The sequence below is a fragment of the Sphaeramia orbicularis genome, chromosome 14 (genome assembly GCF_902148855.1).
Source record: "Sphaeramia orbicularis chromosome 14, fSphaOr1.1, whole genome shotgun sequence".
NCBI lineage: Eukaryota > Metazoa > Chordata > Actinopteri > Kurtiformes > Apogonidae > Sphaeramia > Sphaeramia orbicularis.
This window is the reverse complement of record NC_043970.1, coordinates 12,702,389-12,721,233: the sequence shown is the minus strand read 5'-3', so window position 1 is coordinate 12,721,233 and position 18,845 is coordinate 12,702,389. Positions and strand designations below refer to the sequence as shown.

At 34.8% G+C, this 18,845-nt stretch overlaps 1 protein-coding gene across 1 annotated transcript in view; it reads left to right on the top strand.

The window, feature by feature from the left end:
* The window catches only part of LOC115433264 (leukocyte cell-derived chemotaxin-2), a 34,860-nt gene that overhangs the window by 2,117 nt on the left and 13,898 nt on the right, over positions 1-18,845 (top strand). Inside the window, exons 2-5 of the mRNA XM_030154577.1 lie at positions 417-471; positions 9,156-9,476; positions 12,293-12,383; positions 17,106-17,251. Coding sequence (XP_030010437.1) covers positions 417-471; positions 9,156-9,476; positions 12,293-12,383; positions 17,106-17,251 — 613 coding nt within the window. The remainder of the gene's footprint in view (positions 1-416; positions 472-9,155; positions 9,477-12,292; positions 12,384-17,105; positions 17,252-18,845) is intronic.

Sequence of the window (18,845 nt, the reverse complement as noted above, 5' to 3'; positions counted from 1 at the left end):
CTATACCGCCAGTTTGGCCGTGAACGGAAGTTGGCGGTATAACGAGAGTAGACTGTAGTATATTTTTCAAAGGTTAAAACTTAACCTTTGAGACTTCAGAAATAAGTAGCTTGTCATAAGTCTGGAGAAAGTATAATCAGTATCATCACTGATATTATGTGCAAAACTCTCCAAAACAAAATAGATTTTGATGGATTTGTCAGCTCAGTTGGTATCATCTGATTTCAGATGAAACTTCTCAGAGGACAATAACTAGCTCTGTGTGAGTTTCACTACATAATGTGTCTAAAAGGTGTCTTTTCCAGCAAGACTAAATGGGTGTGTTTTTTAAAGGCCAATATCAATATTGACAGTGGGGGGACGTCCTGTGGCCTATTCCTGCAGCTTCCTCAGCAGGTTGACCTGCTTTCCAACAGTCCCTGCTTTGTGTTTCTACCCGCTGCGCCTGCTGCTGCTGCTGCACCACTTCTGGTAAGAGTTTACTTTTCCCTCACTATAAAATCTGAGCGTTATTCAGTCAGAAATAGATATTTGGTCTTTTTTCTGTTCGGCTCATGGGAGTTGAGACAGGATGAAACTTAGTCCACAATAAGACGCTCAAGATATTGATCCTCAGATGGAATTTTCAGAAATACTTGAAATAACCAAACTATATAGAGCCCTGGTTTTTTATACAAAGATGATGGACAGTTATCTGATGAGATGGATGAGATTTTCTGTGGCCTCTGCTTATTCTACAGACTCGCCTGATCCTGTAATGATGAGAATTCTGTCGAGGGTCTGTGTCATTGCAGCTCTGCTTGTGTGCTGTAAGTAGTCTACAGTATGGAAAATATACAGAAGAACACACGATTTTGGCATTTGTAAAGTAAGAATCATAATAGTAATTACTTTTCCAGGGCACAGACAGATATCAATTATTGTCAATGCAAAAAAGTGACAACCAGTAAACTTGTAATGAATCCCTATAACCTCCTAAGACCCAGGAAATGTCGGCAAAGTACAAGCTTTTTTTGTGTGTTTTTTATTAAATAAGTGCCTATATTGGAAACATCATGATGCAACAGTTTTTTTCAGATGCAGTTTTTGAATTTTTTATGGAATGTCCTTTTTTGGTGGACAGTTTTCTTTTTTTTTTTGTATAAAGTTGTGAAACTCTTGTCCATAAATGTGGACAGAAAACCCATAGCTGGATCTTAGGAGGTTAAGTGAAAGACAGAACAATTCAAAACTCTTTCAACATTGTTCAGAGCGATTACACATAATAAGCTCTCTGATAGTCAGTGTTGATTACTCATATGTTCTTATAACAGACGACCAATGAAAGAGTGCTGAGGTAGAAAATTGTTCAGTATCAGTCATAGCTGTGCATTTTTAAAGGTCTAGTGTGTCAAATTTTAGGGGGATTTATATGTAATATACTACTCATTAATTCATAATCAGACCATGTTCAGACTGGCTTTTAACCCTTAGCACTGAGACACTCTTAGGTTTTAAATCTGTCATCTTTTCTATCACTGTGTCTCATGTCTTATTGTTTGATGCACTTTTATAGCATTTGATTAAACTGTTGTTATCTCATAATTCTGATCATGTTTTTAGATGTAAAGCACTTTGGTCTTATTTGTGTTCTTGTAAAGTACTATATAAATAAACTTTGATTGATTTGATTGATTGATAATCAAACAAAAACGAGCATTTTCTACATATTCCCAAGTCATCTCGTATTAATGCTTGGTCAGCGCCTCACATCTGGACGTGTAAGGTACATCCACAGCGTCATTTTCGGGAAATGAAGAGGATACTCTGAAAGACACGCAAGCTACGTTCAGACTGCAGGCAAATGTGGCCCAAATCTGATTTTTTTGCCCACATGTGACCTGTATCCGATCTGTTAAAGACAGTTTGAACAGCACAAATCCGATTTTTTCAAATCCAACCCAGGCTACTTTCATATGTGGTCCTAAATCCGATACGTATCTGATATTTTGCAATGCCACTTCAGTCTGAACGGCCAGGTCGCATTTATCCGACCTTTATGTCATTGAAATGTGACAAATGTCACAATTCTGCATCCCAGGAGGAGGAGTGGTGGGAAAAATATATTTACTTCCGTAAACACAGTTTGTGCCTGCGTGGTCACGTATTACGTCAGGACCTCTTTCGCACATGCGGGTCACTTAAGGGTCGTATTCAGTTCATACTCAAAACTGATAGAAGTCGCATTTATTGTGTAATATGAACGAGCACACAACAAAATCAGATTTCACGAAAGAATCTGAATTGTGCATTAAGACCTGCTGTCTGAACGTCGTCCTAGACAACGTGGTTAGAGTTTGGTTTGTCATGGCAGCATGTGCAACAACTTACTCTGACTTCTCTCTGGCTGCACATCGAACCATTGATGCTGTAAGGGCGTTAAAAACAGACCCCAAGCTAAAGTCACAGAGTTGAACATGTTTCACCTCCTTGTTTCTACAGCAGCTTCTTTTTTTTTGTTTCCCAGTGGGTGGTACCCAGCATAAAGATGTGTTACCATCATCTGCTGTTTGAGTGTGGACCAGGGTGAATGCCTGATGAACAAAAACAGACAGAAAAGGACAAAATTAACACCTTTTTTTTTGCTGCTCCTGTAGGTAGAGTGGAGCTATTCCACTAGATATCACTAAATATTGCCTACAAAACCTTTACGTAGATTAAATTTATTTGAAATTGTATTTAAAAAGTCTGCAAAATGCTTCAAATCAAATCCAACCATTAGCCATCACAGTCAGTTGACAGCTCTTTTCTTGAGTGTAAAACTGACTCATGTCCACGTAAAAAAGGCACGTGCACAGACAAGCAGTGAGTACTTTCTCATAGATAAGAACCATATCTCCATGCATACATAAGGACACTCAGCACTTGCACGACAATTACCATTCAGCAGCTCCCACTAATAACTTTCGTATTACTGGAACAATAAACTGCATATAAACATCTGCCTGGGGATTACCCTGAACTGAGCGCTATTAACAGACTGTAAACTCCTGTAAACACAAACCTTGGGGGTTCCAGCCTATTGCTGGAGTGCAAGTAGATGAGACATTTAAAGCATGATTGAATGCTTAATGCAACATTACATTATTGCGTCAAGCTGCAAAGCTCAGGGCAACGTGACTCGAAGGGACTGTTGGGCAACATAAAAATGAGACAGCCATCTTGTTAATGAGATGAAATGATTCATGCCAAGCAGTGGACGTTCGCACTCTGTAGCATAAGAGGTATATTGTATTTCAAGTGGACTCAAAGGACACACGTCAGCGTAACACATTATGCATTATGTCATCCCTTGTTGCATTAGTGTCCCAAACAGCCTCCATGGGTAGTTTTCACATAGGGGCAAAAATGTGTGTGTGTGTGTGCGCGTGTGTGTGTGTGTGTGTGTGTGTGTGTGTGTGTGCGTGTGCGTGTGCGTGTGTGTGTGTATATACAGTGATTTGTAAAAGTCTTAGGCTACCTCTAGGTTTGTTGTTTTGGGTTTGAAACTAGAACATACATACATATACACACACACACCGTAAAAAACAGTGTCAATTTAACTCTTTGAGAGTTGAATTTAACTGTTTCACATAACATTTGGTCCCATTTAAAATTACAGTAAAATTTACTCTATGGCCAGTGTCAGATTTTCAGGGTTAATTCTACTCAATTCAGTGTCAAATTAACAATGAAATGTGTAAAAAATATTTAACACTGTGGTGTTTTCACACTGTTGAGAGTAGTATGATTACTCCTTATAGAGCAAATTTCACAGTAAATTTAGTTTAAACATGACGGTAGTGTTTTAACATATATTTCTCCGCAGTATTATCTCTGCAGTATTATTTTCACCATTAGTTTGCACTGTCCGTTAACATTAAAACAATGTAGAATTTCAGGGGTTCCCACCATGGGGTCATGAAGGGCGTAAGTTTGCTCTATGGATTACTAGAATTTTTAGATATGCTTTTCGCTTGACAGAACAAAGTCACCCCTGCTTTTAATGCAAGTTTTGTTCTGCCTATAGGTTTGACTAATGGTGTCACATTAATTTAAAAAAAAAAAAAAAAAAAGCACAAAAAGGCCAATAAACGGTGTGAGACAGATACATTAACCTAAATAAACATTAACACAAAACCCCTCTTGAACCCCTGCACATAAAATAGAACACAATGAGTAAAAGGTCCAGTATCCACTATGCAATACAGCAGACTGGCACGAATCATCACTCTGTAGAGTTGAATTTTACTCTGCATCTGTGCAGAACTTTACACTGACTTTTAACTCTACTGTTAGAGCTGGTTTACTCTCCATAGAGTTAAAAATACTCTGTCAGGGCTAAAACAGCTTGACTCTGAAATATTGACACTGCATTTTTTACTGTGTACATACATACAGGGTGGGGAAGCAAAATTTACAATGAACATTTAGTTGTTTTTTCTCAGCAGGCACTACGTCAGTTGTTTTGAAACCAAACATATATTGATGTCATAATCATACCTAACACTATTATCCATACCTTTTCAGAAACTTTTGCCCATATGAGTAATCAGGAAAGCAAACGTCAAAGAGTGTGTGATTTGCTGAATGCACTCGTCACACCAAAGGAGATTTCAAAAATAGTTGGAGTGTCCATAAAGACTGTTTATAATGGAAAGGAGAGAATGACTATGAGCAAAACTATTACCAGAAAGTCTGGAAGATACTATTAAAGAAGAATGGGAGAAGTTGTCACCCGAATATTTGAGGAACACTCGCGCAAGTTTCAGGAAGCGTGTGAAGGCAGTTATTGAGAAAGAAGGAGGACACACAGAATAAAAACATTTTCTATTATGTACATTTTCTTGTGGCAAAAAAATTCTCATGACTTTCAATAAACTAATTGGTCATACACTGTCTTTCAATCCCTGCCTCAAAATATTGTAAATTTTGCTTCCCCACCCTGTACATACATGCATACATGCATACACACACACACACACACACACACACACACACACATACACATACATACATACATACAGTACATACACACATACATACACACACACACATACATACATACATACATACATACATACATACATACATACATACACACACACATACATACATACACACACACATACATACATACATACATACACACATACACACATACATACATACATACATACATACACACATACACACATATATACACACATAAATACATACATACATACAGTACATACACACATACATACACACATACACACATATATACATACATACACACATACATACACACATACACACATATATACATACATACATACATACATACATACATACATACATGCATTTATGTCTGTTTTTTTTTTTTCTTCAGTTACAAGAAAATGCAGCAGATATGTCCACAGCCTTTAAAGACACACAAATAACTGAACTAAATGGTTTGTAAAGGTTAAAGTCACTGTTTAGTGTGACCTCTTACCCCATGACAAGAAGCAGCACAAACAGTTACAAACATCTGACATATGTTGAAATGAAACCTGGTATAAAACATCAGGAAATGTATGCAATAAATCACATATTGTCTGAACAAAAGGGATAAAGACATGTTAATTACAAAAGGAGGTCACACTAAATATTTCCACTGTGGTTTATAGAAGCTGTTATTTTGCTGAAACTTTAGTTTTCAGTGCTGTACATACTTCATATAGATCCACATTGGATCTTAATACAATACATGTGGTTATTATAACTTTACTAAACCAACAAACCTATTATTGGACTGGGACTTGTACATGGTGCTGTTTATCTCTGCTCCATATATTTCCTCATTTTTCTGATGTATTGCTGCTAGAGTTCACAGAGAAAACAGAACAGAAGTCAGTATTTCAAATGGATGTTTTAATGTAACAAAACAGAGTGGCTTTTCAAGACTAAATATATATCCAACATACAGGGGTTGGACAAAATAATGGAAACACCTTCACCTCAAGATGATAATGCCCCAATCCATACAGCTAGAATTGTTAAAGAATGGCATGAGGAACATTCTAATGAAGTTGAGCATCTCGTATGGCCGGCACAGTCCCCAGACCTCAACATTATTGAGCATTTATGGTCAGTTTTAGAGATTCAAGTAAGACGTCGATTTCCACCGCCATCGTCTCTAAAAGAGTTGGAGGGTATTCTAACTGAAGAATGGCTTAAAATTCCTTTGGAAACAATTCACAAGTTGTATGAACCAATACCTCGGAGAATTGAGGCTGTAATTGCCGCAAAAGGCGGACCTACACCATATTAAATTATATTTTGTTGATTTTTTAAGGTGTTTCCATTATTTTGTCCAACCCCTGTAAGTATAGAATGTACTTCAGTATGTGTTACTACCAACCATTTAATACAGCAAAGCACTAATTTAAGACATTCTTGCATTAGCAACAAGCACACGTTCTTCCAGATTTATCTCCTCCTCTAATTTAAGTTCACATGTTGCAGAAAATTGCTTTGCGCACCACAGCCAGACATCCTGCATGACTTTCTTCAGTCATTAAGGTCTTCCAGTGATAAGCAGTGCCTTTCAATCACTGAGCCCAGTGTGTGTTCCAGGGCATTGTGATTGAAATATTTTCTGTGGCTCTGAGGTTAATAGAGTTAATGAAGATCAAAGACTCATGTCTGGCCAAGATAATTAGTATGCTGTCAGAATGGAACACACCATGAAAAACTGAACTATGACTCTGTCTGTCCACGTGGATGAGGGAATGGGTTTTCAACAAGTGTGTGACTGAAAATGTAATAAACCGTTATCTAACAAAGCTATTTCATAAACAGAAATAAAGGCAGTTCCATACATTTTTAAAACCTCTGGAAATACATACTGTCTTTCTAACTACACTGTTGCCCTTAAAGTTGGAATGCAATATTTTGTCTTTTCTCATTAAATGATTGTGTCGATGTGATTTATTTTTCATAGATAAAGTGGAACTGGGACTCAGTATATAATCATTGTTCTTGGTCAAAAGTGATTACTGATGTGAATAAATAGGAATAAAAAGAGGAATGTGTCTGAAAACAAAATTATCTCAACTTTAGGGCAAAAGTGTCATTTATTCTATTTTTCTCAGCTGTAGCAGGTTCCACTGATTTATGCGAATTAGGTTTGAATAAGAGGCAGGCCTTTAATTCTGATTTCCTCTGTGTAATAGGAATGGTCATATTTTGTATAAAATCTCATTTTGATCCATTTGCATTTGTAATGTTGCTGCAAAGCTTTTTTTTTTTTTTTTTTTTTTTTTCCCAAATGCAACACTTCTTTAACCATTACAAAAATGAGTTATCTGTAGTATTTCAGTGAATAGAAAGCATTTGTTCCTTAAAAGAGCTTTAACTGTGTAAGTGTTGTCTTCCTGTTGCACTTGTAAGTTTCTACAAATGACAGTTTTGCAGAAGTGTCGCATACACCTGCAGTGTCCACAATCTAACAATAACACTCGAAAAGAGCAGTCTAGGACAATGAAGGGTTGAAACCTTCTGGATTATATGATGAATATATTAACTAAAATGTGCTTAAGTGGTAACATGTCATAGTTAGTCACCAGACATTTAGCCATATTGGTTTTTTGTTTTTTTTATTATGTGCCCTTTAAATGAATACTAGTCATTTGATCATGTTGATCTCTACCATAGCTACTAGAGACATGGCTCGTACATGACTTACAGTTTTTATTTGAGGCAATAGGGTAAAATATAAATAAATAAATTACAAGAAATAACCCTTAATCTAACAGCCTTTTTTTTTTTTGTTTTAATATCTTTCATACTTACGTCAAAAATCTGCACACAAGTCCAATAACATATTCCTCTTCAATATTAAGATGACTGTCTTCAATTAAAAACTAATAATGTTTTTTTTTTTTTTTTGTCAAAAAGGTATTAGAGGAAAATATATAGATTTATTTATTTATATATTTCTGTTGTTCATTCTGTTTGTGTGCTGCCTCTTTGCCAGGTCATGATTGGAAATGAGAATCAGGTCTCAACTAACTTACCTGGTTAAACAAAAGTCAAATAAATAAATAATATAAATGTATAAAGACATTTATTTATTGTTGCTATGAGGGCAGTTTGTTTTTTTTTCAACATGAAGAAAAACACAGAAAAACCAAAAAGTAAAGTAATGAATATAACATGATAATGTAAACTGTAAATGTAGGATTCTAGTGCAGTGGTAAACCAGAGTGTGACTGTAAAGGATTATAAAGGATGGGGTGGATGGTTTGTACATCCGTATCACAAATAATGTCATCAGGATGACATTATTTGTCATCCTCTGGATGGAGGTTTTTAGTCCCAGGGTGCAGGACCCAGCATTATAAAAACAGCTTTGTTCCTGTCGCCGTCACTGAGCTCAATAAGAAATAGTGACATTGCACTTTATTAACTTATTTTAGTTATTTATCCTATTTCTTTGCTCTATTTATTATTATTGTGACTTCAATTTTTTAATTTTTTTAATTTTATGTTCTTATCCTGGTTTTTATCCCAGACTGTTTTTATCTTCTCTGGGTTTTTATTGTGATTCATTGCATCTTGTTTTTATTTATTTGATCTTATTTATCTATTTTATTCTTTTACTTATCCATGCTGCTATACTGATGAATGGTGAAACACTGAACACTTTTTGTCCTGTCTGGACGCTCGATCAAGTACCTGCCTAACAGATTCAATGTATGTCTTGCTGTAATGCCAAAAGCAATCATTTCCTTTGCAAAACAAATCTACCCACGGGTACAAATGAAGTAACCTTAAACCTTGAACCTTGAAAGAGGACAAATATCCTGATACTTTCAAGTAATTTGTCTGTTTTCCTTCTTTGTTGTTTTCTCATGCTGTTTCCCCTCTTCCTTTCACTGTCTCTAAAAGAAAGTAGGTGTGTAGATGGTGGTGATAAATGTAAATATTTGAAATTCTATGAATTACAGATATAGCACAAACAATACAAAATATCTGTTTTGATTACATCTATACCTCAGATGTACAAGTTCTTTATTTTCTGTAATATTTTTACTACATCTCTTTGTTACAAGTGACAATAATAAGAGTGAGTGAGAAATTATGTGTAACTGTCATTTTTCCTTCAGATGTCCTGCTGACGTGGTCTTTAGAACATGAACAAAGTAAAAGTGAACAACGACGAAGGCCAGGCAAGAAGAGAGACAGCACCACAAAGGCAACACAAAATAACACAGCAGCAGCGGCAGTCGATGACAGGAGACCGAAAGCTGTGACTCCGAAGAAAAAGCTGAAAGAGGCAGGGAGTAGAGGTGTTTCCAGAGGGTCGGGAGGCGATGTCAGCTGTACCAGACTGGGCGGCATCTGTCAGCTGAGCCGTTATATCTGCCAAGGCCGTTACCTGGAAGACAAGTGCTCAGGGGCCAAGACACTGCAATGCTGTTTGCCTGGTAAACCAACACAAGTACACATATACAACTGCAGATATTAATGCCTGAATTTACATACAAGTATATAAAAAAATTAATTATTTGTATTTTTGCTGCTAAATTAACCCTTTCATGCATAGTGGTCACTACAGTGGACAGTTATTCAAAGCTGTCCTTTTGTATATTCATGGGTTTTATTGTTTTAGTTCCATATCAGCCAACACAGTGGATCATCCCATACACTGACATTCATACCATTACTGTAACTTTACCGTTCTTGATAAACCTCATCTTTACTAACATGTTTTAGTGTAAATTAATTGCTTGTTATTATTATTAGACTGTATTTAACAGGGTTTTTTTTTCACTAAAAGTTGTTTTTTTGCGTATTATCTCTATAACGTGATTAATAACTAATTTTAGAGTATGTTAAAATGTGACATCAGAAAACATCACATTAGCAGCATTTTTTTTAAAAAATCGTTCATAGTTTTCACACAGTATGCCAGTAAATACATGTTTCTTTGCTTCAAAAATTAAACACGTGGTGTCCAGCTAAGTGGACATTTTTGCAACTCCATGAAAAAATAGGTTCATTACAAAAATGTTCAATTGCATTGTTTTTTTCATGCCTAAAGAGGAATAAAAACACTTAGGAAAAAAATCTTGATTAGGTTCTCGTAATTCATGCATGAAAGGGTTAAATGGAGACTGTTAATTTGATTATAGCACATCAAATACATTGAGTTTTGAGTATGTTTTATATTTGCGACAACATGCAATAAAAAATAAATAAATAAATAAATAAATTCTGGTCTCAGGCATGGTTTTATTGATACCACATTATTTTCAGTGCCCTGACAGTAGCACTAATGATTTTAACTGTTATTATCCAAACAAACAGAACTCAAGCGTTTAATTTGGAACATGGGTGTCTAACTCATTTTAGTTCAGGTTCTACATACAGACCAATATTATCTCAAAGCTGGACCAGTAAAATAATAACACAATAATCTATAAATAATGACAACTCCACATTTTTCTCTAGCAAAATTAAGGAAACAAAGCTTTGATGGTGGAAAATTGTAACAATAATTTTTTGATTTAGGGCTGCAATGTGGAACTCTATCACAAGTAGAACGGAACTGTTTGATAGACGTCCACACAGGCTAAAAAAAAAAAAAAAAAGAAACACCTGAAAATAACAAAAAATATAATTCCGTAATATGGATACTGAATGTTTAAGACCAACAAGCAGGTTTGAGCAGTTGTAAAATAGTTGAAGGTTTATTTCTGCAATCTCTAAAAGTTTGATTATGGACATTTATTTGTTTCTGACAATAAATATGCTTAAAACTTCAAGTCCATGTTTCCCCTGTTTTACGAAAACACACAGTTTTAAGCATTTAATTTTTTAGAATAATGATAATTAACGTCCAGATATTGAAAGTTAATTTCTTGCTGAAGACAAAGGTGCAAAACAATTGGCAAAAAAGACATTTTCTGACACTTTAATTGCAAAGGCACATAAGCAGAGGTTATAAGGGCAGTTTTAATGGTGGTGTGATGATCTGGATGGATTCATGTTGAACAGGACACAAAATATATTGTGACTTTAGAGGGACCTTTTTTTTCTTTTTTTTTTTTTCAAAAATGGCCACAAAGGAGCTGTTTTTATTTTTAATAATAATATGAAGTCTAGGAAAATTACCATTTTGTCTCCTACAGCACCACAGATGGGTGGAAAGAGATAAGGAGCAAAATAGACTGTTCTGTGACAGTATTAATAGAAAACAGAATCAGAATCTGTAACTGTATTTCACCATTCTATTTCACAATGACAAAAAAAGACAATTTTGTTGTATCTGCTGTTTCTGGCCAGGAAAATGAAAAATACTTTATCACTGACTGATTTGGAAATGAAAAACTAATCTCTCTTCTATTTTAACCCATAAAAACCCAGAGCTACTTTTGAGGCAGTTCAAAAATATTTTTTTTCTCTATTGTTAACTTTAATTAAGTGATTTATCACCATTTATTATAAAGTTATCCTCTGTATTTTGCATTTTTTCAGTAAAAATTAGGTATTTTCCTGTGTTTAATTTACTGATCATGTAGATGTTCATAAAAGCTCAGATTAAAGTTGCAGGTTATTATATTAGAAACAGAGAAAACAGGAGAAAAAGTGACTTTTTCAGCAAAGATATCAATAACTAAACGTAAAAACAAGTGTCACTGATTAAACTCCATGGGTTTTACTGGTGAATCGGTGTCGTAGAGGGTGATGGCATCCACATGGGTCATATCTGATGACCATGAAAAGATGACAAACTGTATTTTACACCAATTATTTACATGTATTGATAAAATTAGTGGATCAACAGTTTAGTTCAGTACATACTTTTGGTCACAGTGTCTTTATGGGTTAATGTTCTGTGTTTCCTTCTTCCAAATACATTGAATAACAAATGTGCAAAGCTTTTACATCTCATTCTTCATGTGTGTAAGAATCATTCAGGAATCAATCAATAATAGCCTGATATTACACATGATTTATGATGTGAAAATACAAATACATATACTATAAATATTTTAGTGATCCCTAAAATTTCTCATGTTTTCAGTTCACGTCTCACAAAAAGAAGCTGAACTCGCTTCATGTCTAAGAAAACACTACCTTTGAATAGAGGTTTTATAGCTATATTTTTGTAAGAATATAGAGCATCTTTTATTAAATGCAGTGAATAATGAGAAGAAGAAGAATAAAGCACTTGGTTTTGAAATAATTTGTCACTTTGCTTTGGGTCTGAATGTCTGATTATTGACTGTGTCTGTAGTTGGAGCCTGGAGCATCCTTTGTGCTGGTCACCACAACAACAGAGTCAGGGCATGTGATGTGTATGGATGTGGAGCTTTCAACTCTAGAAGGTGAGTCTGGTCTTTCTATATACGAATGCTTCAGATGACTGGCCACAAATTCATCTGCCAGTGGCAAAAAAAAAACACTGAAGACTCATGTTCAGTTGTGATTTATGATGGTTTAATAAACTACTGAAGTCTCCCTCATTTCGACTTTTCCTATGACTGTGTTGTGTTTCACCATCTATTGTTAAATAAAGAAATATGTTGCACCCTTGAAATGAACGACCCGACTCACGTTCTTCTTTGTTTTGGGCAACTTTTATTACTGTCCTCAGTTCGGTTTGCATCAAGCATTCTTTAAGTTTCTGCACGAATAGACAACAATGCACTGACTCTATTACCCATGAGTTCTTTTCTTGTCTTGCTCTTAAAGGACCATGATCATGTTATTACAGAAGTACAGTTTTAGAATGAAAATAAAAAGAATTACTCAATTGTGTATATATATGAATAATGTTTTAACATCTACAATGAAATATGAATTTATATTTATGTACTTATAATTAATCAAATCCTATTACCGTGTAAATAGTTTTGTTTTGTTTTGTTTTTTATTTCAATGCACTACAAATACCTACATTAATATAAGAGACAGAGATTAATAAGGAACCGTGCATGGGTGCAAACATTTTCCTCTAACAGTTTTAGGTGTCATTTCACACTAAATTGTCCTCAGATACAATATACATATCAACAACACCTTAACCTCTTCTCGTCTGAATTTATATACAAGTATATTAAAAAATATATCATGTGTGTTTTTGCGTTCAAGTAGATGCTAAATTAAGTGGAAATATTTAATTTGACTATAGCACTTAAAGTAGAGAGAGTTTTGGGTATGTTGCATGTATGTGGCAACAGGCAATAAAGGTAAAAAAAAAAAAAAAAAAAAAAAAAGGCAATGGCTACTGCCACAGTACTGTGGCACAAAATATCAGTTTGTCTATTGCCACAGAGCCAGTTAAATGTTAGCATTTGTACTAGAGTCAGTCATGGATACTGTTCCATGAACTCATTAGCCTCTTGTTGCCATGGTACTGTGGTGATACATGGAGTATACTTCAGTGCATTCTTTTGTACATTTTGCTACCACAGAACTGTGGCAGTTGATGGAAGAAAAGACAAAGTAGTGATAGTAAATAGTACAGAATAGGAATTATTGTTCTAAATACTCTATATGTTGGTTTATGGTGTTCTTTGCTTTGGAGGTTGGAGAAAGTGGGCGGAGCTACATGTTAGATGCTGTAGTGTGCCATGTGACTTCAGTTCTGTGTCAGTTCAATGTATTGAGTGCTGTGGTCCTGTGGAATTCTGCATACTGAACAGTGTCCCAGTGGGTGATTTATATCAGTGTTAGATTTACCTATCAGTGCCCCCCTCCCCATTTGAAAATCTTTTGACAAAAAAAGGAAATGATATTCTGACCAGGAATCAAACCCAAATCTTCCACATTGCAGTCCAGTACCCTACTAAGTGAGCTAACTGCCCACTGGGGATCAGGTTGACCTATTCACTCTCTGATTGTCTTGGTACTTTTTTGGGACATACGTTATCAGTCTAGCCATGATATAACAAGGGTGCTGATTGGCTCTGTGGTAACAGACAAACTAACATTTCATGCCACAGTACTGAGTCAATAGTCACTTTTTCACACATTTTCTGGTCTCAGGCATGGAGGTTGTTTTATTGATGCCGCATTTTTTTCAGCGTCCTGACTGTAATACCAACTATTTTAGCTGTCATTATCCAAACAAACAGAGCTCAAGCTTTACAACCTACAACCACAACCTATAAATAATGTCAACTCCAAATTTTTCTCTTTGTTTTCATGCAAAAAAAATAAAATTACTTAAGAAAAATGTTTACACTTACAACTATCTTTTCACAAAAAATGTGAATATTCTGAAAATCTATGAACAATCTAAGAGCAATTTTAACAATATTTTGTCTTCAGTTAATCATTTACACATTTACATTACTTACTTTAGTAACAGGCATCTGGAACTGAAAAATATAGCATTTAACTTTACATATTTTGTTACATTTTGTTTAGAATGAAAAAAAAAATGAACTTATGAAAAGTGCAGACATTTTGATTTACATCATAAACACAACATGTACTCATGGTTACATTCATAAACATATGGCCATGTGCTGATAAAAAAGCTGTAACTCTACACAGAATTATAGCATTATTACTAACATTATTACCACCAACTCGCTTCCCATAAAACATTGTTGTGTTCATTCTGGTTTGCGTTGAAATAAAGGGTAGAAACTGCATTTTTATCCCATCATGCTATTTTTATAATGATAATACAAATGAACTAAAACTAAAATGAACTAAAAGGGCTTTTCCTAAACATAATACACTGGAATGCTGAAAGCCGTGTAATTACAGCACTGTTCAGTGAGTATCCCACTGTTACCATTTTAGAACAAAGCAGGGGCTGTGTGATGTCATCACCAGAAAATAAATATTGTAATATCTATAAAACCACAGCAGTACAAATCAAAATTCTAATGGTTAAATCAAGCACTAATAAAGCACAAAGGCGACCATTTTGGTTAAATTTGGAGCAAGTGGAGGGGCTGTCTGACCTCAGAATGACTTATAAAAGAATTATTATTAATAGTAGTAGTAGTAGTGGTAGTAGTAGTGGTAGATTCAAATACAGAAAACTTCATTAATCCCACCAGCAGGGGGCAGTGGTGGCTTTGTGACGTCATGAAGTTCTGTGAATACAGTAGCTGTAAATACAGTACTTGTACATAGACCAGTACTGGGGAAGTTATTTTTCAAAAGTAACTTTTGCTCATTACTAGTTACTTCTTTAACCCTTTCATGCATGAATTATGAGAACCTTAGTCAATATTTTTTTCTTGAGTGTGTTTATTCCTCTTTAGGCATGAAAAAACAATGCAAATGAATTTTTTTATGAACCTGTTTTTTGTGGAGTTACAAAAACATCCACTCAACTGGACACCATGCGTTTAATTTTTGAAGCAATGAAACATGCATTTAAAACTCATCATCAGAAAGTGATAAACTGTGTGAAAAGTATGAAATAAAAACCTTTTTAATGCCGCTAATCTGATGTTTTCTCACATTTTATCATACTCTGATATGAATTATTACTCATTTCATGGAGATAATATCCTCTGAGACCGACCCAGGAAATTAACAATTTTAGCTTTTTTACACTAAAAAATTGTCTTGATTGGAAACTGCATAATGCAACAGTTTTTTCAGACACATTTTAATTTTTTTTTTTTTTTTTTTTTATTGATTGATTTTTTAATGGAATGTCCTTTGCAATGGACAGCATTTTAGTTAAACTGTCAAACTTTTATCTCCGATAGAGGACACAATGCATTGCTGGGTCTCAGGAGGATATGCAAAAAAAAAAAAAAAAAAAAAAAATTTGTTTCAGAAAATTGTTAATTACAGTCTAATAAAAATTAGCAATTGATTTACACTAAAACATGTTACTACAGATCAAGTTTATCAAGAGCAGAAAAGTTACAGTAATGGTATGAATTGTAGTGTATGGGATGATGCATGAGCGTCCACTGTGTTGGCTGATATGGAACTAAAACAACAAAACCCATGAATATACAAGAGAACAGATGTAGAATAACTGTCCACTGGAGTGACCAGTGTGCATGAAATGGTTAAAAAGTAATCCATTATTTTACTGAGTTACCCTTGACAGATTTTTTTTTTTTTTTTTTTTTTTTTACATTACTCATTACTTTTACATTACTTTTATGTTGCTTGACTTTGGGCAGAACCACATATCTGTTCCTACATGTATGGGCTGCATAAAGTTCTACTATGGGGGACACGTATTTCTTTTGTGCTCTTTGTTATAAAAAATTTAACAAACAGAACACTGGACTACTCTACTCTTCAACACCCCCACTAAGCCCTATCAAACAATATGAAATAACATTGCCTCGGTACATCTTATGGGCATATAGGTGAACACAAAATACATAAAGGCTTATCTATTTTTGTCCAACTCATGTTTAGTTACCTAGAGAAATGAGGTGAAATAAGAGCCTGTGACTATTGCGCAGGTGCAGTTGTTTCACTACCGGATGACTACCGGATGTTTACATAGAAAAGAATGCGTTTGCACATGTCCGACAGTTTGGAGCATGCACAGAATTCTTTGGGCGTAAAAAAAATTGAGGGGAAAAAATTGTACGTGACACTTGTCAAATGTGTCCCTAAGAAAAGTAACGTTGTGGCGAATTGAAAAAAGGATCTACGTTAACTTACCAAATTTTCAGGAGTAACACGTTACACTACTTTTTACCCGAAAAAAGTTGTTGGGTTACAAATGAAGTGATGAGTAATTACATAGTAATGCATTACACACAACACTGAGAAAGACTATAGGTGGACAGAGAACAACAAACAAACTAAACTGAATTCAACAAACAAATAATAATAACAGTAAATACAATTGAACTACAACATCTGTGATCAATAATCTCCTCATTGTGTCTCCCCACTGATCGGAGTCTGTTTACTATTAATGAGGTGATGGAGGTTGACAGTGATCCAGAAGAGGGTCTGAGTCACTTTGCTTTCCCAAGTTAGAAGCTGATAACATAGTGACAGAACTTGACAACCTCACAAATTCAACTTGTTATTGATTCTTGATCGAACATGCAGGTGACATATAGGGCCACTGGTCCTATTTTTTTGTCTTACAGAGGTAATAAACTCCACAAGGCAGTGGATGTGGTGTGTGATGACTATGGGCTTGTCAACGCTCCGTTCTCTGGCTCTCTGGCAGGTCCAGTGACTCACATGGATCCAACTGGGATACAGTACGATGGGGTTAAACTTCTGAGTGATGGTAAGTTTACTGTATTCACATAATCAGTGGGTCAAAAAAAAAAATCAACTAAACGCAGTGGTGGAAGAAGTATTCACATCTTCTGATTAAAATTACAAATACACCTCTGTAAAAATTCTCCATTATAAGTAAAAGTAAAGCTCCACTTGTGTGCATATGTGTTTGCATCAAGATGTAGCTACAGTTTTATCAATAAAAGTACTATTTTCCTCTCGGACTAATAAGTAGATTATTAAAAGTCAAGTGTCAGTGTAAAGCCTGGTATACTCTGCAGACAAAATATGAGGGTAGAACATTATTCATTATTTCAGCTTCATTGTTTACATCTATTGCAAAGACCAGTGTTAACCCTCCGGTATCTGGGTGCACTTTTTAGGCACACTTTGCACCTTGTGTTAAAAAACTTCATATTATTTTTCACAATTTAAATAAGGTTAGAATTCAAAAGTTGTTAATTTTTGCATGATCTTTAAAATTCTGGCCACCAACTAAAATTTGCACATTGTAAACAAAAGACAATTACAAGACTAGCATCTCTCTCCCAAGTGTGCCTAAAACGCACTATTTCTTCCATTATAACCACTGTTTTTGATCCGAAAGCCATTAAGTCATAAATCCTGCTTTTACTGATATCTGGGCTTCATTTCAGAGGTGAGGGTCTAAATTAATTTATTAACATTGTTAATGTTGCTGTTAATCATTGACATATGCCAGGCTGCAAAAATCTAATTATGTGTAATCCAATTTTTATGTAGTATGTTGAAAAAAAATCATATTTTGTATTTTTTGCATCAAAAAATGTACTGACATCATGATAAAAAGAGATTGTTTAAAGGGTTAAAAAAAATTAAAATGAATGATTATTTGATATGTATGATTAGGGCTTACTTTGATTTACAAAAATAAAATCAAATTAGAGCAGAAAATAAATCAATATATAATATTTAATAGTTTGATTTATAGGTGTGCCATTTTGGCACACTTGGTGACAGATGCTAGTATTTTTTAACATTTGACCTAGCGCCAAAAATAATAATGCAAATTAACCGATGTTGGAGTTAATCATTGACATATGCCAGGCTGCAAAAATCAAATAATATGTGATCCACTTTTTATGTAGTATTTTGAAAAAAAAATAATTTTTTGTGTTTTTTGCATCCCAAAAAATGGTTTGTTTCCATTACAAACACAGCATTTAAAGGGTTAAAAAATGTGACAATTATTGAGTATTTGGTATTTTTATTTACGGCTCAAGTTGATGAAATAGAAAAAAGTGTAAAAGAATTAAAAACAAACTGTGAGAATTTTTTTTTTACATTACTCCACAAGTGTGCCAAAAAGGCACACTTGGTGCTTAGTAAGGGCCTTGATGGATGGGATACCGGAGGGTTAAACAGCACAGAGATCCAGATAAATACACCTGATGAGGACATGGGGGTTCCACTAATATAACAGCCACGGCTTGTTACACACTAATGTAACAGGTTTTACACGTGTGTCTCTGGAAACAGTAACACAGATGAAGGAGAGGCAGCAGAAGGAGGAGCTTTCTCTGATAAATGCGAATGTGTCGTCTAAAATAGCGATTAATATC